At 34.3% G+C, this 23992-nt stretch overlaps 1 protein-coding gene across 2 annotated transcripts in view; it reads left to right on the forward strand.

Moving 5' to 3' along the window:
- Nucleotides 1–23992, forward strand: part of DGKB (diacylglycerol kinase beta) — a 339578-nt gene that overhangs the window by 298054 nt on the left and 17532 nt on the right. For both annotated transcript variants that reach the window (XM_090142730.1, XM_090142731.1), the window contains one exon: nt 22213–22333. In XM_090142730.1, the coding sequence (XP_089998856.1) occupies nt 22213–22333 (121 nt within the window). The remainder of the gene's footprint in view (nt 1–22212; nt 22334–23992) is intronic.

Consider the following 23992-nt stretch of genomic DNA (forward strand, 5'->3'; position numbering starts at 1 on the left):
TAAAACTAGAAGTCTAGTAGAGGCATAGTGGTTTTCTCAAGGCTTTTCCTAAAGTGGTAGCTCATCTGAGGAACAGCACGCCATATCCCAAAGAACTAATGGCTATAAACTTCTCTTCTAATGTGACAGAGTCAACATCTTTGGTTGCATTTATGGATGTAAATTAAACAAGGAAAGGCCTGAAGCCCTGGCAGATGCTCATTAGTGAGAACGCTCCCCAGTGGAAACTATCTTTCCTAGATAATGTCTGGGTGCAGGCCAGGGTCTGTTCCCAGTAGGCACTACTGACAAAGCTATACTGTTATCTGGGACAAGAGAGTTTAACTGTATGGAAGGAAGCCATTCTGTGCCAGATAGCCACAGGGTCAGAAAGCCTTACTTTATGTAGTTTAGCATCGTAGACAATATTTTGACTGGAAGGCAAAGAGTGTAAGACAAAATGCAGATGGAGAATACAAATAGTTAATCTGTGGGTGTAGGGAACATGCAGAGTGTTCTCAATAGAAATGTTAAAATCTGCTTGTGCAGATCGTATTTGTTTCTAGATAATCCAGTAATGTACAGATCCAGTCTTAATGATCACCTAAGCATGATCTCAGATCCCAGAGGACTTTTCTTTGAAAGATCTCTGCACAGTTTGGAAAGTCTGAAAGCAAACACGAGGACAGCTTCCAGCTCCTTAAAGCAGAAGGGGATCATCTGTTCTGTATGTACAGGAAGAACAGAACAACAAGTGATGAGCTTAAATTCTATTAAGAGATTCAGTTAGAGTAGAACAACTTTGCAATGGTAATGAGAGAGGAACTGAAATAGATTGCCTGGGGTGGCAGGTTAGTTTTTGTCACAGCAGAGCTTTGAGAATATCTGAATTGAGTAAGACTATTCCTCAAATCTCTACTTTTTGTCATTAAGTTCTTTAACACAGGAGTATCTGTGTAAGTAATTTTTAAGATCTATTGTAAGTGTTGGTTGCAAAGAATTGTCTGATTACTTTTGTTGTTGTTGCTCCAAAATTGCATCTTAAAACAAAAAATGCATAATGCCTATACTAAGTTAATGTTTTTCTACAGCCTGAGAGGCCTCCATTCAGTTAGTTGTTGGAAGCAGCTGTGTGAGTTCAAACCTAATTTTACACCAAGGGAGTACGTCCATGCTGTGTTTATACCGTGCATCCACATTAACATGCATTTCATTAAGGGAGATGGGCTCTGTTCAATTTTTCTGTTTTACTTCATTCAAATTGAAGCTCTACATAAGAGTGGCTAATATCAGGTCAATGCATTGAAGGGGGTAAAAAAAGAGGAGGACATCAAATAACATTTGTATCTCTTGTGTTCTAAATTTACACATTTCCTGTTTTGATTTGATTTTTTTCTTCCATCTTGGCTTACTAATGTAACTTCATTTTAGAGAGTTATCTTCTATTTTATCTAGGAAGATACAATTCTCATTCAAAGGGCAAGACCTCTTGGGGTAGGCATTAACTATTATGAGCTCAGCGTATTGCTAGAAAGTTATTCATATTGCTGATAACAGAACCCAAAAGCAGTTTCCAGAATGTTTATATTGGATTTAGTGTCTTTTCATATTAGAGATTTCAGTTTTTACTAAAATGATAACAAGATTAAAAGCTCACCATTATAACAGGCAAGTTCCTATGACTTCTACAACAATCTGTGTTATTAAAATGATAATAGCTACATGTTATGAATTAATTCAAAGCATGCAGCAGTGGACAGTGACTGGCTTTGCCAGAGATGTAGAGCAACAGCTTAGCCTTTGTCCTTCAATGTTGTTAGCCTTCTGCTTTACTTCCTTCAAATTGAGGAAATAATCAATAATACCAGCTGCAGCTGTTTCTGTCCTTTTGTCTGCCAACCAATCAGTTTCAATTGCAAAATCAAAATCACAAAGAACCCTGCAGTCATGGAATTAGTGAAGCCTAGATACTTATGACATAATACAGTCTCTAAGCCTTTAAAACTAGAATTTCTTCAATGAGAGCTAGGTAAGTTCTGATACCTCTCTATTTTCTTTCTCCTTTCTAGAAAATAAGGGTACATACCCATGTATGCGTGCCATCATCACCATTTTTTTGCTCTCTCAAGCTAACACGCACAATATGTGAAAGTTTGTGTTTGCTTGAAGGGGGGAAAAGGGAGGTTGTCCTTTGGTGTTTTAATTGTGTATTTTTTATTTGTTATACCATTTTAAAAGTTAGCTATACACTTTATACCTATACAGCTATAGATGGTGTACAAAGGGGAAATATTTTAATATTGAACTTTCAGATATAGACTTCAGGATGTAAACTTCTATAACATAATTTCTTGAAAGGATACTGTGTGTTGAATCATTGCAGAAAAAAATCACTGTAACTTAGATTGTGCATATTCATACATTCCTACAGGTACTTACCCACTTGTTTTACTTAGTCACAAACCTAAGCATTTTGAAATGCCTGTTCCATGACCTCAGTATCAAGTATGTTACCTTGGACCACTTACATATTCTGCTTAACCTTTGATGTTTAAAACAAAAAGAAGAAAAAAAGTGTTGGTCAAAATTCCATACTTATGAGGTTAGTCATTAAAAAGGAGTTATTCCTGCTTCTTTAATAAAATAGTTTAATTAAAGAGTATCTTCCCTATGTATTCAATATCAGTTTTCCTTCATTTGTTATCTAAAGTAATTCTGTCTGAAATTGCTTTTTGAAATTAAATTACTGATCCTTATTTGGGGCAGCATTTTCAACAAAACAGTGAGAACATTCTCAAGTGTAAGAAAACTCAACTATATGCTTCCTTGCTCCACTGCTAAAGCTCATAGAACAGCTTTCATGGTCACTTACGTGCGTCTTCTCTTACAGACAGAAGGGAGAAATCTACTCTGTAATAATTTCCCATCTCCTAGCAGATCTTTTTTATGGTACTTATCTCAGATCTATACCAAGCCTGCCTGTACCTGTACAATGTAAAAACCTGTGAATTCTGATGTTAACTATTTTTCCCTAAGTTAAGATATACAAGTAAGTGAAAAAATATTCAGCTCTTCAAAAATGGTTTTCAGTGATCTGAAAGTAAAAATGTGGTATTTTTTTCAAGTACAGGTACTTGCAACTTGCAACTGCTATTGCAAATGACTCTTGAAATACATTTCTAACCATTTATTTTTGACTGATACAGGTCATACTAAGTGTTAATGTCTTATCCTTTGTTAAAATATTTGCCTGTCCTTGCTTCTGCAAGTTCCAGTGTGAAGATGGAAGCAGTCTAAAATTATAAATTGTTAAAATTCAAGTCACCAAAATTCAACTCATCTTGATTCTTAACATTGAAATAAGAAATTATCAGTATAAAAGCCAAGCAATTTGGAATACTCTTGGTGTGTGAAAAATACGATGGAAAGTAGTATGTAACTAGTTGCTGTTAAAGCATTTACAAGGTTTTTATTCAAATTGTATTCCCTTAAAAATGAGTAAGTCTAAGGGAAGATATCTCTTTCTTTGGGAGAGGAGGATAAAATGTAATTTCAAATTAATAATTGTTACATAATCTGTTGAAAATATTGTAGAAACTGTCAGTGCATGTGAAGATAGTTTTTATAGTGTTATCTGCAAATAATTAATAAAAATCTGTTGTATAGGAAAGTTATATTTATAAATAGTGTGAATCTGGTGAAACAGGAAAACTACATAATCTATAAATCTGAGGATTTTTTTCCTTTCTCTGACAACATAATCTACTGTAAATACTGTGAATGTAAGCTTGTGTATATAAACCTTTCACAATTTATTATGCTCAGTGAATTGTCTAGGTCTGTTTCAAAGTGGTAGGGATAACATCATTTCATACTTTATCCTCATAACCACATTAGTTAATTTATAGATTTCTTATTACTATTTTAATGTTATTCATCTGGTTCATGCAACCTTTTCAAATGGATACAATAATACGAAGGTGAAATGAAGTTTCAATATTTGTGTGTGTGTGTGTAATAGAAACTAATACTAACTACAGTTATTATGAAACAAATGCAGAGTTCCTGACCAAAGACATACTGACGCAATTGAAATTTGGTTAGCTGAGCTAGCAAAATGATGGCTGAGTTAAATTTGAGCCAGATTTGTGGCTTTAATGCATACAAATCCTATAGTTAATATAGTCAAAATTCTGGGAACCTGAATTCCTTTAATCTGCCTTGACATTTGCCAAATGATCGCTTGTAACTTTGATTTTCCCTGCGGGAGAAGAAGTGAAGGGAAGCATATATACACAATCTAATTCTACTTTTGCAAATACAAACTTACTTAAGCAAATCAGGAAGGGAGATCTGGCATGTTGATTACTTTAATTGAATTGTTTCCCGGATCAGCTTAGAGATCAGAGCTTATTTATTTATTTCTCTCAAATGCTTTTCTTTATGCAAGTGTAATATGAGTATTTATGTTTTTACTTCATCTCTGATCCTCTTTTATGTTAATTGTCTTTGGAGAATATTTCTCCAACTCTTCCCCCTGTGAACCTATGCGGTGTACTGCAGAAGCTTCCTTTGACTATGTTTCCATCGTTATAAAATGTCTGTCACATATCTGTCAAAAAAGTTTGTCACTGTAATTCAGAACATATTAACATGCCTCTCATCAATTTTTAAAGAGTACTGCATCTATGAACGTAGTCAGGTTACAGTTCCTCATCTTCTGAACACATAACACAGGTCCTTATTGGGCCCAAGACACACTATTACAAAACACCACATACGTAGTGCTCCAAAAGTAATGCATCTTGTTTACTTCCATGAAAACTAAAATAAAGAGCACAGTAACGTTATTTGATAGGGCAGATTTTCAGCTACAAAGCACTATTTTTCAACATTGGCACCACCATTAGCTGTACGTTTTCGTCAGCAATGAACAAGAGCTGCACACTGTGCTTAGAAAAATCTGTACCAGGCATTACTTTCATAGCAGCCCTCAAATTGAAACAATGAAGCAGCATAAAATATCCCATTTTTATATTATTTACTTGAAAACAAATTTGTTCCTTCCAACCATAGCATATTGCTTTCTAGCGTTATTCCCAATGCCTCTCAGATCTGTATCATTTATTGTTTTCATTCAGTATTTGCTGAAGGAGTGGTTTTATTTCTGTCATCAGGTGCAGTGTTTTTTCAGATCAGTGGAGTATTATACTATCACTGTCTGTTACACCATAATTCAGTGTTTTCATCTCTTTACCTAGAGTTGATAATCCAGATACAGAAATTCTCCGGGCTGAGCCATAGTATTAAGTTTCAAGGACAAGCAGCATATTTTAAACTTTATCCTATCATTCAATTTGTAAAAATATAGTAAGTATGTGCCAAAGTTTGATAGTTTATATTTAATTTAAGCAGTTATATTTTCAAGATTGCTTTTAACTTTCTGAAGGGGAAAATCTTTATTCTTGAATCAAATTTATTGGTCCGTAGCATAACACTTCACTATGCATAATGACACTTGGAAAGGAAGTGATACTGCAGGAAGCAGAAGTCCAGTTAATTATGTGAAATCAATTTTAAATTCAAAATATTAGTATTAATAAATATCATAGTAATTAATAAAGCTCATGAATCTAAATCCTACTTCACTTGAGACTAGACCTAAAATCTGTTTAAATCATGGACAGTTGATACATGTTAATTTCTTCTAGGTGCTCTGGATAGTGAAATTCTTAGCTGCCAAAACTACTTGCTCAGTTGGCTACTGATATGGCTGTGACTTCTAGTATTAATATAGGAAGATAGAAGTGCATTTCCTACCCCAAACTCTGTTGTTGACTGAGCTGACTCTGTTTAGACAGGAAGAACAAGATGTGTTTTAGTTAAGAGCGCAAATTATTCTTGCTGGCCCTTTAGTTCTTCTATTAAGGAATTCTTCTTTGGGTCCTCACTTAAGAAAGGAGATGTCTGGATTCTGCACTCCAAACCTCCATGTGATTGAATTCACATTTTCAGGTATACTTGTTTGCTTTCCTCCTAATCTTTCTGGTTATGCACTGACTATCCCTCAACATATTATGGAAGTTGATAGGCACTATTCTGTGTGGTCTGAACCTTAAGGGATCCTAGTCTTAGTACCAGGAGCTAATCAGTAAGTACTACTGCTGTGACTATAATTTTATTTCCTAATGGAAGGCAACCCTGTTCCAGGAGTACCCACGTTGTAATGGGACTGCAAGGATCAGATCCCATGAGGAGAGGATGTAAATCTCTCTCTGCTGATGAGATTGTGAGCTTATGTGTGTGTCGGGTAAGGCCTGGATATGCAAATCCTTTCATCCACTTCTTCCTCCAGTGTTCCAGTGTCTCATGAATGAGGTGCTAGAACTCAGATGCGGTGGATTCCAATCTGTTATAGTAGTAAGTTGAGTGGTTAAGTTTAAGGAAGATGAAAACATACTGAGTTTTAAAAGGAGATACTGTGACATTAAAAGAGTCAGTGTGCCAGAATCCAGTAAGCAGCGTTAGTAAGAGGTGACAGGACATGAAAGAAGGCATAAAATGAATGATACAATAATAAAGGCACACAGATGGCAGTTCTGGTACTAGCAGTACTAGCATGGTTCTCAATAAGCTGAGAGAACAAAAGAAGTAATATGAAGTAAAGAAAAAGACTAGCAAGTATATATTATACATTTTGCTGCTTACAAAAAATACTAGGTGAAAAATGATTTCCAAAGGAAGTGGGTGTTAATAATATATGAAATACAGCAAATGTAGTAGATTATAGAAAATGTAGCATACGTTTTACCATACAAATAGAGTTTTGGTTTTTTTGTGAGAAGTTGGCTGGTTATTCTGAATCTTCTTAACATTTTCTTGTCTGGTACTTAAGGAACTGCCAGTTTCATCTGGGTAAATTCCTTTGAAAGAAATTTCTGTGCATATAAGAAGAAGGAAACAGGATATTAACTACACCAAATTACTTCATTTGTTAGCACATGTGAATGTACCTGCAAAACAAGATTGGTCACTTCTCTCCATTAGGTGACATATTCGTTTACATACATCTGCATTTACATAGCATGTTTTGGTACTAAATGAGAAAAAGAGTCAGGGAATTCACGGGTTGTTTTTTGTTGATTTTTGGCAATATTCATGTTTTTTTGCAAGTCTCATGTTTTTTTGGTTTTCTTTTGCAAGTCTCATGTTTTTTTGGTTTTCTTTTTCTCCCTCCCTTTCTACCTTACATTCAAGTTTATTTTTGTTTTTTAGCATGAAAACCTGGAAGCACAATGAGTCAGCTTTTAATTAGGCTCATTTGAAATGAATGAAGTAAAAGAATACATAGAAAAACTAAATAAATGCCTAAACCAGCATGGTCAGGTGATGTTCAATAGAGTTGAAAACTGACAGACTGGACCACCTGTATCCGAAATGTATCTTGATTAAACTTTTCCTTCTGGAACTTTGTGCCTAGGTGATAGGCTTTATTGTTGTTAACAAGTGCCTAAAATTTCTTGTTTTTAATGATTAAGACTTTTATACTCTATATATGAATTTTGTATGGACGTAAATCATTTTGGGATAAAAATAAGATACATTAAGTTAAACACTCTTCAGCTTTATCAGTTTTTTTTTTTTTTTGGTGTGTGTGTCATAGGAGAATAAAAATTCAATGTTGGTCCAACATACTTCCGTATTCATTTGAGTATATACTTAAAAACAGACTGATAGAATTTAATGAATGACACCAAATTTCATGCTGAACAACTAACTGGTCTTAGATCTTTTGTCATCATCCATAGAAGAAACTTTAGGGAGGAGTATAAAAACATTAGTTTACAAGTGCTAACTGAAGAATGGTGAATTTAAAAAATAAAATAAAATCCATATGCTTTGCTTATGGCAACAAGCCATAAAAAAGAGTCTGAATATCTGAGCAGCTGATGTTTGTAACAAGAGGAAGAGCAAGGACAGGCTTAATTCTACAACCAGTATTCACATTGAGTAACATCTGTTCATGTGAATAGTCCTATTGAGATGCAGGCACACTCACAGGCCAAGCCGTGCTACTGTGTACAAGTGGCTTTATGGTGGTCAGACTAGAAAGAGATCATTGGCATTGTCCAGATGAGCAAGCACTAGTCAGCTTGTGAAAGACATGAAGATGATATGCCTGATTAATAACTGAATTTCAGGGTTTTTCTTTATACTATGAATTTCTTTCATAACTGTGCTCATTCACGCATGCCTATTAAAATTCCCAGAGATGGAAAAAATATTTATGAAAAATAAGCAGGCATTTGCAAGAAGGCTGAATGATGGAGCTGAAGTAAGGATTGTTTCACAAGTTAGCCAAGGAAATACAATGTAAATCATCAGTCTGCACTGGGATGAAATTTCTACTAAACTGGTGAGAAAACACTGCTTGATGACACTGCCGTGTGCACATATGTGTATGTGTTCTCTCAGACAACCCTCCCTTGGGAGTTAACAGAGCAATATGAAATGTACAGTTTTCATCATAATCTCTTAGATTAATAGTAGCAATTATTATTTTTTTAATTGTCTCCTCTTGCTTATTATTTATGTATATTCCAGTACCTCCTATGGAGCCTAATCAGATAGCAGAATTACGAGAAATAGAGTATGGCACAAACAAAAAAAAAAAAGCAAATGTGGGCCCTGAAGAGCCCACAGTCTGCTCAGTGCATCATTGATGATCATCACTGAATATTGGTTGCATATGTGAAACTGGAGCTGTTGGAAATTTTTATGATAACTTATAGAAAAACTTATTTCCATTTCCATGAGAGCCAGAAGAATCCCAGCCCCACAGTAATTCTGTATAGTTTCCTGAAATTACACAGTATGGTCCAGCTGAGCAGAATTCAAAACCTCTGACTTTTGTCCCTCAGCAATTAATAGTTAAATAAAAATAAAATGAAAATGGTTAAGTGATCATTTATTGCATTAGTAATATTACACGTATAGTATTAAATCCATTTAGACAGTTACGATACCAAATACAAAGTGGTTGTTTCATTCCTGCTGCACTGGCAGGCTTTGGAGCAGATCCCACATAAAGATCTGTATTTCATGTTACTAGCTTTAGTCATGATTCCTCGATTACTACAATACAGACTTAAAATATAGTCCTATTTTGTGAAATGCTGTAAAATAGAACAAAAAAAGTAGGAAGTCTTTGTCTTACCCTTTGCAGCTTGAGTGTTGCAGCAGGAAAATCTGTAAGTAATAGAGATTAGGCAAACAAGTACTCTCTGTTGATAATGTTTTAATTAAATCTTCAACGAACAGCTTTAATCAATAATAGATTAAAAAGCGTGATTGAATGGAAATGATAAGCTATAGGAATTAGATAAACAAAACAACAAAAAAGAAAATTTTATTCTATATCCACATGGATAATTCTGTAAATTGATTTTATGAAGTGTTTTATGTACACTGACAATAAAAAGTAAGTTTAAAAAAACAGTTTCAAGGCTATAGAGTTAGAACTCAAAGCATAGAAAATCTAAGTGTTCAGACAGCCTGTCCTCAATTCAATACTGTTGTGAACTCCACTTTCCATACTCCTTAGAGTTGTATGTTATACTTTCCATGTTAAGTGCTTTAAAATTCAATGTGTATATTGTACTTTGATGATATAAAGAACTGTTTAGACACTGGGAATGTCATTGGCAATGTCACATTCCAGTATATTTTGGATGAAAATGTATGATGGAAAAAAAGTATCTTAAAACCTAACAAGTAACTGTTTTCCCTCACTGCTCTCCTTTTGTCATTTTATTTGATTGTTTTTCATGTTACAAATAAAATAGCACAGATTCATTTTATTTTATTCTAAGAAAATACTATTCTATTTATTCAGAAGATTTAGGATTGGGTCCAGTTCTCATTGTGCCTGAATGTGAGTTGAGTCAAACTTTTGTTGAACTTTCTCTGTGAGAGAAGGCTTGTTGTTTGAGTTTGATTTTGATTTCCCTTGCATCAAGAACTATGGAAAATGTTACTTGTGCTTTTTCAAATGTTAACTTTAGAAGGATTTTCTTACTCTTGCTTTTTAATTATTCTGTGTATCTGTTGAATTTGCAATATACTTCCATTTTAATTAAAACAAAGTACATTGCATATTCCATTGGTTTTAGGTTTAGCAGCAGCTTGGAGTCTGGATTTTGTTGTTGTTGTTTTTTTTCATTTGTTTGTTCTTAATTTGAGGGAAAAAAAAACTTCTGAATTTAGAGCTCAAATTGATTCAGTAATTCCTTTTATATTAATTGTATACAAAATGCTTACTTAAAAGAAGTCAGAATGCTAATCCATTTATTTCCACTTTGTAAAGAGTATTGCTAGAAATTACAAGGAGCTAATAACTGCTGTGCAGTGTTACAGATGCTTCAGCTTCTGCATAAGTACTCAAATAAGATTTTCAAGAACATTGATATTTTTAGCATTTTGTAACTCTAGTGACCATTATCAAGTAAATGCCGTGAGAAATGAGATATTTTAAAAGTAGCAAATGGCAGCTTTTACAGTTTTATTTAATAAAGCTTTGATTCATGTGGGTTGATGGCACAATTACACAACGTTCAACTCAACTCTTGAAATATGACTAACATAAGCTGATATTGTACTTAAATATTTAGGTATTATACAAAACATTCTTTTTCATTGATTTCTGATATTGTTGTCCTTTTCTGAAAATATCACAAGCTGTACCACTAATACGTATAAATCAGGATGAACTCCTAGTTCCTTTAATTTCTCCTATTCATATAAGGGAGGATTAAAGTTATGCTTAAATTTTTCATAAGTCTAATATCAATAAATGAGTATTTAATGAGTCTGAAACAAGCATACAGAATAAACTAGTTTCAACAGCTGTGAGTAGGTTTTCATTCAATACATGTCATTCTTTCCTAGGACTCTAGACCCAAAGAAATTTGGTGTGTTATGATTGGCTGAAAAAAAAGACTGTGAATATTCATCTTTTGGGAGGAAGTCTTGGGTTTTTTTTCCATGTTATCTGTCAGTTGTGAGATCTTCTAAAGAATTGTTCCTTTTTCATTTTAGTCAACCAAAGCAGCTGGGTCTTTATAGCAGCAAAATGTTTGCTCATGACCAACTGCTGTTTTGTATACTCATTTTCATCACCAGCAAATATATGTATTTTTCCACTATTACTCCATGCTTGTCATAACTTGTTGAGGAACAACACTGTGACATGTATCCAATCAGTCAGTGACTTCTTTGTCTCTTCTCACCTGATTCCTCATGTGATGTATACATAAGTTTAGTAGAAGATCCCACATACTGATGAAACCACGGGTACAAAGGTCTCTCTGCAGAGTCCAGCAATAAGATGTTCTCCTCTGGCCTTGACAGCTATGTGTGTGTAAAATTGGAGTAATCATGAAAATCCAGCTACTTCCAGAAATGTTTTGGGGTGTGATTGAGATGTCCTATGAGAGAGGATACATAATCCACTTCTTAAATGGGTCCTGAATAACCACAGCCATTTGTCCTGTTATGTGGTAACTCCATCAGCCAAATGGTTTATAATCTGTTGAAAAAGATCCATCAGGACCATTAGCCTTTAACGTCTTCCTACAGGGCAATGGTTCTTAGGAAGTCTGTGGTGCTACTCTCTCCTAACAGTAGGATAGTCTATCAGTATACAATAAATATAAATTAAACATATGGGATTTTGTGTGATTGCGGAAACTGTTTGGGCTCATGATGACTTAGCACTACCTGCAAGGCTGTCTGGGAATCTCAGGTCCTCTAGGCACACAGCAAGTCATAGCTCAGCAACAGAATGTAGAAATTGAATGAAGTGAATTTTGCTAATGTATAATAATACTAATTTATGAATATATTTTAAAGCAACCATCGAATTATTTATGTAGAATCCCAACATAATTATACCAGATGGTGTATCATATCAGGTCAAAAAATTATGAAGGAATCTGTCGTTAGAACTGAAGCAGCAAGAAAAGATGAGTAACTAGGGACTGAAAATTTGCTACAGCATTTTTGTCTAAAATCAACCTTTTCTAATGTTTTTTGCATATGTTCCCTCTGGACTTGTTTGTATTTATTATATTTTTTGTCACACCTTGTTAGACTTTAGCAAAGATAATTTACAATGTGGTGAAACATACTCCCAATTCACGGAGAAGTTTGTCCTTTCCTTTTTAGATTATGTATTAGACATGTTCAGGAGGTTTAATCAGTGCCTGGGGATGGAAAGAGGTGAATTAAAATTACCAAGAGAAAGAAACAGTTTTCCAGAAGTCTTTCTGAAGAATTTCTTCAAAGTCAACATGTCCAGCTGTATTACTGACAACATTTCCTTCCTGTCCTGAGTAGAAATATTGGTCTTGTTAAAGGTATTGGACAGAATAAATATGACTGTCTTTGGTTCAAACACATTTACAGTGCTTCAACTAATCTACTCATCCTAGAGAACAAGAACAGTCGTCTTATTCCCATATTTCTTCTTTTTTTTTTTTTTTCCTTCCCAGTTGTTTCTTGAGAATACCTTCTGCTTTTATTGATTTCATGGTCATTAACTTCCATCTGAATTGTCATGATTCACTGGTAGGTTTTGTAAGTTTTCAGCTTTGAGTACTGAAGTCTTTGCCTAATTAAGAAATAAAAGATTGAGCCTGAGCCACTTAATGCAGAAAGAGGTCATGGCCTCAATGAACTCTGTAGGAATTTCTCATATTTCAAAGGCTATTATTATAGGACTTCAATGAGTACATCATAAGTGACTGTTTTGGCATCTCCTAGCAATTGTTCCAGCCAGCTGTCTGGTTCTTTCAGGTTCTTCAGGTCTTCTTCCAAATGCCATTGACGTTATATGAAACATGTATGTCACTTGAATTTGAAATGAAAATCTTCATTTTTATTTTGAAGGTTGATTTTTAGAAGGTGACTTTCCATTAAAATTTAAAATTTCTTGGGGAAATGGACATGTTTCTAAGAAAAAAAAAAGAAAATAGGGGGGAAAAAAAGAGGTTGAGATCCAAAAGAGGATTAAAACCTGTCCTTTGCTATGCTAGAATCTAAAGCCAGATGTATTATATAAACATTCCAGCAGAACATGGGAGAGAGAATCTGATATATACAGATGCTAGCAGTCAAAATTACTCAAGCTGTACTGAAATTTCCTTGCACCTGGCACTGAAGGTATTAGCCATGCCAGTTCAGCCCCCCAACACAGATGTTCTTGTTGTACCACTTTGTATGTGTAACGTTTAGGTTTCTGTTTAGTTCGGCATAGCAGACATAAATACTGTAATCCAAAGACCATCCATTTATTAGTGCACCTGCATCTTCTTCTTTCTTTAATACCTTTAGAATATTGCCAGTCCCCTTGTGCCGCTGATCCTAGTGCAAAATAGTGTCATGGAAAAGAACACTCAGCTACTATTACCATGCATGAATTACAATTATGAAAGATTTTTTTTCAAAATTGATCACACAGTGCGTTATACAAATAGGGCTGGATTTTTAGATCCCTCAAATATGTAAATGAAAACCTGTTTGTTGCACTCACCCTTATTTATTTTGCTTTATAATTATGGTATGTGATTTCAGAATACTAAAGTAGTTACTATAGAGATAGGCCTGAATAAACAGAGCTCTTCATAGTCACGGTTGCAACTCACATAAAGTCCATTTGATATCTCTGAATATACATCCCTAAATTATTTGTTGAGAAGAGACCTAAATTACATTAAATTAAAAACTCTGCTCTTATTCTGTTGAAAGTAACCTGGAAGATGAGCCTTTCCATGAAATGTTCATGAGAAATCCTCTATCCTTCCAGATTAGTTTCTGTATTTAACCAAAAACAAACAAGAAACAACCTTCCCACCCTTTCCAGTGAAGAACTGTTTTAATAAAATAAAAACACATCCAGAATGACTATTTCCAACTCGTATTCAATGAGGTTTGTGCCAATGAAGTTGGAAACTATAAAGCCTTTATTGAAGTGCCATCCTGTCACAATGCCAGTGAGTAACCAAGCTTGTCTACCCTCTAGAACTGTCCAAATGCAGCTGGTCAAGAATTAATTATAGAAGTTGTTTTTTCACTAACTCCAGATGTGTTGACTACTTTCCCAAGTAGGACTGCTATATTCAAGTTTGCATTGTCCATACTGAAAAGAGAACTGAGCCTTGGGGAGAAATTGTTCTTGCTCAGTCCCAGAGGTAGCATATGTGCTGCTTGTGTCTCCTCAAACACTGAGTTAAGAAGAAAGTGTGTCAATTCCACAGGCCTTTGCCTCCAGCAGGAGCTGGATCACAAGTTCCAGCTGCGGTTGAAAAATGTAGCTTCGAGCACTTTGACATACACACTTTAAACCTTCATAAAGAGCTAAAAATTTTGATCTATCATGCATCTCAGTGACATTCAGAATAATTTTCCAGGGTTAGGCTCGAGGTTAATAACTGAAAACTGCTGTTGTTCAAATTACTATCCATTCTTCATACTATGATTTTTCAAACTACGTGGAGTGTCAACACAGTAGAGTATGAAAATGGAATTGTTTCTCATGAAGAGAAATAGTAATGATAATCTTTAAGGAGGTTATGAGTTTTTGGGCCAAAATTACTATCACACAAGGAGAAGAAAAGTAGAGAAAAGAAGAAACAAGAGGAAAAAAATGTAAAAAAATAAAAAATTAAAATTAAAAAGAAAAATCTTTTTGCTGAATAAATATAAGAATAATGCCATTATTAGACTTTGCTGCTCTGCAGAAAGGGGAACATTTATCCCCTGTCAGTACTAGTTCTCTTAGAAATGTACAAATCAAAGCTGGTTTCCATTGATCAGATTTCTACATTTCCATCAATATTACTGTATTTTTCTTTTCTAGGCTGTGGCATTTTTATAGGCTAATCAAATATCCAATATTACTAGGAGCCACTTAAAGTGAATGCCAGAACTACTAAGAAGTAATTTGAGAATTAGATCTATTTTTGTTAGTTTAAATGATCTTGACTTGCTCATACTGTATTGTACCTGATGCTCAGTAAAATGAGAATACCAATACAAATAGAAAGATATCCGGTTTGAAGTTCTTAAATATCTGTTAAAAGTGGTGAGCAATCCAAGCACATTAAAATTCCATTTTCCCCCATACAAGTGTTTGCTGCAGATGACCCCCACTGATCTTAAATATATTTCTGTATCTGTAACTGAATAGAGGTTTTCCGTACAGCATGTTCTAATGGTACTCTGGCCTTTAGCCAACAAGGCACTGAATAAGGCTATTTTTAAAATACAGAAACTGGGAACAGCTGCAGCAATCAAATTTGATAAAAACAGAGAGGAACTTTGCTTTTTTTACGGTTTGTCCAAGTTTAGACTCCTTTCATAGAACAGCTTTTGTTCTGTTGGATGAAGGGGATATAAGAGTAACAGTGAAATCCTTTTGAACAAATAACTTTTAAAAGAATACAGATTAAAATAATAGGGGGCTTTTGGGTGCAGCAGAATGTTCAATGCAATTGTACCTCAAACTATTAGAAGAGTAAATCTATAAAAAAAGAATACATTTTGTCTGCCAAGCTTTACCATGAAAGACTTGCCCATAATGATCTCCTGAAGTGGAAGATGAAACCTCTTGTTTCAAATGTTGAACATCTGATCGTTGGTATTTGGGAGAAGGTTTGGGTTGAAGCTATTTAATTTGAATGCTCTGGGGTGGTGGGGGATTTTTCCTATTTTTATTCTTTTACTATTAATCAAGAAAGTTTCTCTTAAGAACTCTCCTCCCCTTTCCTCTCGTAAGCTTAAAAGAAAAAGTTCACTTGCATTTTACAAAAGCCTTTTGTGCATGTTAAAAAGTTCCATATAATATTTAATTAGAAGAACTGATTCTTTCTTGTTTGCACTCCTACTTCTGGGGGGAAGCTTGTCACTCAGTGATTAAGGGGATTCCAGAAATTATTGTATATAAGGGAAGAAAAAGGTTCAATACACACTATTAGGCTTAACTGCATCAGTTAAACAGTTCCAAATGAGGCAGAGCCTCTGTGGTGCCCTGATACAAGACAGAAGACACTGGGTGAATACTGGGCCTCTAGGCCTTGCTGAAATCTGTGAGAGTTTTGCACCGAATTCAGCAGAGCCAGGATTTTATTAACTGCATTCATTTTAAGTATCCAAAACAGCACCCTTTCAGTTTTATCTCATTTAGAGTATACCATTAATTCAGATGGAAGGCAAAAATATACTGTACTTCTTAGAAGTGTATATATCTGGATATATATCAAATGTGTGCATGTACTTATAGGTATAAAATCTCTGTGTGATTGTCTGTGTGTTTATATATAAGTATAAAATATCTGCTTAATTCATTATCGTGCTATGAGTATCTCACTAGGGTGGATATTACAGAAGTGGTATTTCTTCTTTTCCTCACACCAAGAGGCAGACTTAACTTGTTTTGTTTATTTTTAGCAGCAAGAAAAAAAAATGAAGGCCAGAGTAAAGACTTGAATTGGGAATCAATATTGTCATGAAATAGATGTATGGAACCAACTGAATTTTTTTATGTTTACAAGCAAACTCAAAATAGTCAAAAATTGGATCTGGTATTATAGACATAGGACTTGATATCTATGCTAAAGTCAATATTAAGAGGGAGAATAAAATTTGAAATTAGAGTGTTGTCGATTTAGTTCCTGTCTGACACAAATTTTCATGTGTGAGCTTGTCCAGTAATTTCTGCAAACTCATGATCCTAATGCTTTATATAGCAGCAGAAATAATATGACTCTCCTGAGTCACACATAATATATCCAGCTGAGGATGAACCTTTTACAGAACCTAAAACTGTCTGTGCACCATTTCCACTTTGTACAGTGGGTACGATAATATTACTTTTCCCCATATTTTGTCTGTTTTATTTGTCTATACTATAAACTCTTGGATATAAAATCTGTTTCTTGTTATGTGTCTGTGAATCAGTAAGTTAACAGAGCCTTGACATTGTATGGTCCTCTAGGTACAACTCTGAAATAAACAGTTATAAACATTGAGGCATATGTTACTTCAGGTAGCTTCTCAAGTAGCATAACAACAAAACAGGATGCATGGAATGCTTTTGACTTAGTGATTTCTTGTAACCAGGAATCTAGAATCTAGAAAAAGCTGTTCATTTGAAACCATGAGCTTTGTGACATTAAATGCATCCTTAGCACAGTGTACAATGGTCATGGAAGTGACCCTAAATTCCTGCACAATGGGAAACAGTAGTTTTAATACATCCAGTGTTCTGAGAAGATACTGAAGTATTTGTGTGGTGCAGACCATTGAGCTCAGGAGGTTTTCAGGGATACTCTGGCATCACACCAGTTTTCATGTTCTTATCCATTATTTTAACTTGAGCCAACAAATTTCCAGTGTGATGATTACCAGGATTTGATTACATTTAGCAAGCCATAGAGTCCCTTCTCTCTGAAGACAAACTGCTGCCAGAGACAGATTTACCACTGACCAACAGTGGTTTTATGCAAATGTGCCTGAGTGCAGTAACCCCAAATTATAATAGTCATTCAATCTCTTGCCAGGACAGCAATATTTATATATTGCAGAGATAAATTGGATATCAAAATCAGTTCCATTACAGAGGCAAAGTTCTCTGTGTAAATCAGAATTTCTAATCATGCTTCTTCTACTCACTACCCCACTTTTCTTTCCTTCGAAAAGTGTTCTTCTGTTGTGTATTCACTTTGAATACTGTAGTGTTCAACTAATGCAAAGCAAATGGAAAATGTAAACGCCTTGCTAGGAAGCTTTAAAGTCTCCAAGTGTGTTTCTTCATGCCCTAGGCAGTACCGTAAGGGACTTGTATTCACAAATAGTGTTTTGTCTGCCATTTGTGTAAGTTTCTGTTTGACTTCTATTACTCTTGCTGCCTGATGGGAGGAAAAGGACAGTCATCTCCCTAGAGACTTCATCCTCCCCATCAGGAATGAGTGTAAGAGGTCAGATGCTCCCCTGCATGCCAGTCACCAGCTGCTGCCAGCAGTGCTACCCTGGGACAGTTGCCTTTGTGTGCTGAAGGGCTAATATGAAGAGACACGTGAAGTCACTTGGTTTGTGGAAGAGGGCAGAAGAGGCATGGTGCTGAGAAAACATTCCCACACACTCTGATGATTCATTCGCACAGAAGACAAGAGGGAGCCTTCAGCTCTTTCACAGAGCTCAAAGCAGAACAAACCACCTCAGGAACCCCAAGGCACCAGTCAATAACGCTTTCCTAATGCACTGAGATGCACTCTACTGTAGCTTATCCGTGAGACCTCAGCTCTCATTAGGCAGCTAAATGACCTGGCTGGATGGAAAAGCTGCTCAGTATGGGATAGTTGCTGTTTGTTTACTATTAGCTCCTAAACTCTTTTTTGAAAAATCTAACCTAATCTCCTAAAACTACAGCCTCCAAAAACTGGTTGCAGTAGCTGAAACATGCATTGCAGCATGCAGAAAATTTGATCAATACAGTCATAAATGGAATAATTTATCTTTAGAATAAAATTTGTAAAGACAGAAGAAATACAGCCTGCCTAAAAATATAATTTGCCTAAAAAGAAATAATTTATGATCTATACTTGATAGACACATATAGCATGTAATTTTAGAATACAGTTTGAGGATCAAAATGAAACAACTTTCTGAATCAGGTCACAGGCACAGTTTTCACACATGTCATAGGAAAATCCTCATTATAACCTGTTCTAAGTCAGAGAATCATAGAATATCCCAAGTTGGAAAGGACCCGTAAAGGTCACTGAGTCCAACTTCTGATCCCACACAGGACCACCAAGATGTTTAGTGAACAGGTCCATTCATTATTCTGAACTGTAATTGAATAAAAGTATAAAAAGGCAACAAGAACGGTGCTGCTAGGTCAACTTACAAGTGTTTCTCAGTATCTGACCTCTAACACCAGCCTGTGTTGCATTATTAGAAATAAAGCATGAGAGGGCAAACTTACACTGATATTTCTTTTAAGATACCCTGCAAGATCTATATCAATTTTTGAATTAGGAATTTTTTAAGACTAGTATGGTATTGTGGTTTAACAGAATATCATGTAAAAAGGCTTTCCTGTTTGTTGTAGAAGAGATACTACATTCTTTAGTTTTTGCTTTTAGAGAAATGCTAAATAACAGTACTGTATTTACCTAGTTCATGATACCCAAGATTTCCTCTACCTATATCATTTTTCCTCCATTCATCTCTTTCCTCCCTGAAGGATCCTAGTCTAAATTCTTTTCATACAGAAGATATTTCTTATTGTGTTTGGTTGCTTTTTTCTCTTTCATCTCTTATCTTTCATGTCATTGTATGCGATGTTAATCAACCGTAGCTACAGACTCTGTAGTACATGGAAGTACCAGTCATAATATGTGATAGGATTTTTTTTTAAATCAGATTTGATCATCAAGTAGATATTGTCATAGAAGTAGCCACAGTAGCTACATAATCTTAATTTCTGCAGGACAACAGTAACCAGTATAATATATACATAGGCATATAGACAGTTTTTATAACTGGCCATTGTTTTTACTTTGCTGAATCCTCAGTAACTCACTATATATTCTGTTCCCAGACTATTTAGGGGAATACGTTGAGCAGTGCATAGGCCTGCACAGGTTCTTTTGAGAAATCAATGACAACTTCATACCAGAATGAAAAATGACTTTGCCTTTCCCATCTTTTAATTTAAAAGAAGTCTTGACCTCATTTAAGAGAGTTTAGTTCATTTCATAGTTGTTGGTGAGGTCCTCTTAAGGACAAAGGCAATTCATTCATTGATGTCTTAGGCCTTCATATTCAAACAGTGTACACAAGCTTATGTAACACCTTTGAGGAACTGGACTGGAATATCTGCACAGCATTTTTTCACCCTAAGTTAATATCAAAGTAATTTAACTCAAGGATTTGTTGAAATTGATGTTGCACACAAAACCATCAGGTTGAATATATTAGCAACAGTGCTAGTACTAGTGAGCCCTAAGTTAAATTTTCCAAATATCCAAATTATATTTTGCATTTAATGTTTATTGTTTCTGAAGTGAGGCTATGTCTAATTTGTCTGATTCTAAAAATACTCATATTTTGCTTAAAATAACCCTGCTTTGAGAATGTACTATGGTAAATGCTAACTTTTAGAAAATACTTAACTTTTTTTGATAGATAAGAGTATTGTTTAGATCCATCTTCCAATGGAACTTCCAACTATGTTTTTGGAGATGTGTGATATGGATCAAAGGGCAGAATTTGCCCCTTAGTTATCTGCTGTTATTGGCACTAGTCTTACATCTATTGAAAAATGATGCATCAAATTTATATCACTGCAAATGTCACTATTCTGAATCTTGCATATGTTGCCTGAGCTGTCAGTAATAAAAATCTGTTCTTAATTATTCTCCCATTTAAAAAATAATCGTTTTCTAATAACCAAGTGAAAAAGAATTTGATGTTTTCTTTGGCTGGATACATTTTAATGATTTAGTGCCTCTATAAAGTTTTGTGTGCTTTTGTAAATTAGTGAGACTTTCCCATTTAAATCTATGATTATCAAGAAAAGCAGAATTTGTTTAAATCTGAGTTAAAAGCATATGAGTAACTTAAGGAAAATATTTAAAGAGAATACCATCGTTTAAACAATTCAACAGAAAACTCAACATGCAAAATTGGATTTACATGTGTTACAGAGATACTAACTCTAAAAATTAATTGTTAAAATTAATCCTATTATATTAAAATATTTTGCCATCTTGTTTTGTTCTTTAATAGCAAATTATACAGTTTATTTTTGCTCCATTAATATCATGTGGTACATTTCACTGTGATGAGAAAATCAAAATGGCAAAGAATATTAAGAAAATGAAGGCACTGGATAGCATCACATTTCCTGATTGGAAGCAGAATAATCCAGACCGTAAATCCTATTTGATTTTAATATATATATTTTTTTCCCTATCACAATATTTTTTTAGTTAATTATTTTCTTTCAAACCCCAAAGAAGTGAACAGAAAGGACTCAGTTTGAAACTTTGTACTAGAATTACAGATATGATAATTAGCATGAAATTCTACCTTCATTAAAATGTGAAGTATTTAAAATATACAAAGAGTAATGTGCTCTCCTATCTTTGTTTTCTTCACTGTGATGATAGCTCATGGCTTGGCTCTGCTTCACCAAATAGCCTATCTTTTGGAAACAGCCAGTCTATAAAACATACATGATTTAAAGTTATAAACTTTTTTTTTTGCTTGTCCATCTGGTCTTGGCAGCATGTGTTTAAACCAGAGCATATTATGTATTTCATACAAAACACCTTAGTTATTTCTGCATAATATTTCATTACCTTACTTGTTTGCTTTTCAAACCAGACTGCTATAATACTATTTAAGATACTTATTGTATTTCTGTTAGTATCCAAAATTCTAGACAGAATTTGTCCTCACTCCTTGAAGTCAAGCAAACTAAAATTTATTTTGACAGGTACATTATTTACATGTCATTGGAAATGTAATGTCAAAATGCTATGTAATCAAAATGCAGTATGGGTATCAAAATAGTTGCTGATAAGAGTATTTTCTGCTTTTTGCATTGAATCTGTGCACTAATTTGGGCAAAAGTCCGATACAAAAAAATATATATATATATGGTCTCATAATTAAAAACAATAATAGTGCATGCACACAAGGTCTGAATTAGAGTTGTATGCATTGTCTGGAAAGAGATACTAACACTGTATGGAGCACTGATTTTTCCTGTGTCAAATTTTAAATATCTATTGAAACAATAAATCTGTAGATATAAGCATAAAAAATTCTAAGCTGCGAACATTTAGTTCTATGAAAAGGAGCATTTCCTGTTTTCTTATTTGCTGAGAGACTTTTCCTTTCTGTGTATGAATTTAAACAAGCCATGGAGTTTATTATCGTATTTTAGAATCATTCTGGTCAAAGTATTCTAGAATAGTGTGCCAATAGACCCAGATGCTCCAAAACTTAAAACTGAAATCACTTCTTAGTGATTAGAAAAGGAAGTTCACATCATTTTTTATCTATTATCATATATAGCTGGTCTTCTGACCAGCTTGCTAGTTAGGATGAAAACTGTCAAAATCACATTTAGACCAAATGCATTTTTTTCAACTTTTTCAGATCTTAGTGACCAGCTTATGGAAGTGGTTGGTCTGGAAGGAGCCATGGAGATGGGTCAGATATATACAGGTCTGAAAAGTGCTGGAAGAAGGCTTGCCCAGTGCTCATCCGTTGTCATCAGGTATTGACAGATCTAATTTCTCCTGTGCTGTTGTATTGAACAGTAAAGTTTTATATATTATCAATTGATATTTATATTTCACCACTACACTCTATTTAACAGTTTAATTTAAGTCATAATTACTGAACTTAATGCTTGTGAGAGTATCAATTTATATATCAAATGTATTCTATTTGTTTTTCTGTGCCCATACATCTTTTTTGCTTTAACTGTATAAGAGAAAGAAAGAAAGAAAGAGAGAAAGAGAGAAAGAGGAAAAGGAAGGGAGGAAGGTGTTTACATTCAGTTTTTACATGTTGTATTTAACTGTAATTTCAAGCTATGAAGAAATATTGTTAAGCAATTGGAGGAGGAGGAGTAATGTATGAACATCCTGGTTTATTTTATTGACATACACTCTGCAGATTAGAGCAAAAAGGCATTTAACGTTACTTTGACACATTTTAACCCATTTATAAAGCATTTCTCACCAGAGAATAGTAGCATGCAATTAGTATTTGTAAAGCACTTGTTTGATCCATGAAAGTCAAAGTGCTCTCTTTTAAATTAATTTGTTATTTACTGAATGCTGGCAGGTTACTATTAATAAATACATTGATATGTGTAAGCTCTGAGCAGTGGAGCAGATTAACTTAGTTGTGTTTTATCACTTACGATGCTAACAGTGACCAGTATCTTTACAATAGAGGAAGTTTGGATTCAACCTTAAGGAAAAAATAATTATTCTAACTTTTGGATTAAATAAGGGCTGGAAAAGAGAAAGGCATTCAACTTCATCAGCACAGAATTTTTCAGGAAGAATTTTGCAAAATTTTAATTTAAGTCAAAAGTTATAGAATGAAAAGACCAAGACTGAAATTAGATATAAAGTAGGATAATTAACAGAAGAGTAGAAGTCAAAACTTAAAGATAGTAAGTAAGAATTCCTGAAGCTTGTGGCATATTTTTGAGACTATTCTCAAGAACCAGGTGATGCTGGCTTCAAATTGCTCTCTCATGAGGGTGAGGAAGAGAAATGAGAATGCAAAGTCACTCATTCCAATCTTCCCTGGATACCAAGATACAATATTTATAATTCCAAATCAACAAGAACTGCAAAAGAACTAGAATTATTTCAAACTTATATGAGACTTCATTGAATATTCTTTCCTTCTTTTTCTTCTGGCTGTTGATGACTGTGGTTAACACTACAACCTGCTAGTTTTTTAAGTAATGTCCAACCTAGAATTTCCACTGATCATCATGAGTGATCAACTGACTCATTTTTCCACTGTTAGAATTGACTGTTCCATGTTATATTGAGTTGTCCAGACTATAACACAGTCTGACTATAACACATAAATATAGAGGTGGAAAAGGTCATTTAAAAGATCATCATTTTTAAATTTTATTTTCTTTTTATCATTTATCCATGGTTTTCTAAATATGGTACCCAAAAGTAGGCATAGAATACTATCTGAACATTAATATTAAAATCAGTGACTCTTTACTAACAATTTATAACATGGTAAATTAAATGTACTGAACACTATAAACTGTCGCTACTGATCTGTCTAACCTGGTGTTAGACACAAGCATAAAAATATCTTCTGTGATTTTAGTAAAGCAATATTAGAGCTAAGATTTATTTCTCCTTTTCTTTATAGTATTCAGTCTAAA

The sequence above is a fragment of the Phasianus colchicus genome, chromosome 6 (assembly GCF_987193195.1).
Source record: "Phasianus colchicus chromosome 6, bPhaCol1.hap1.1, whole genome shotgun sequence".
Taxonomy (NCBI): Eukaryota; Metazoa; Chordata; class Aves; order Galliformes; family Phasianidae; genus Phasianus; species Phasianus colchicus.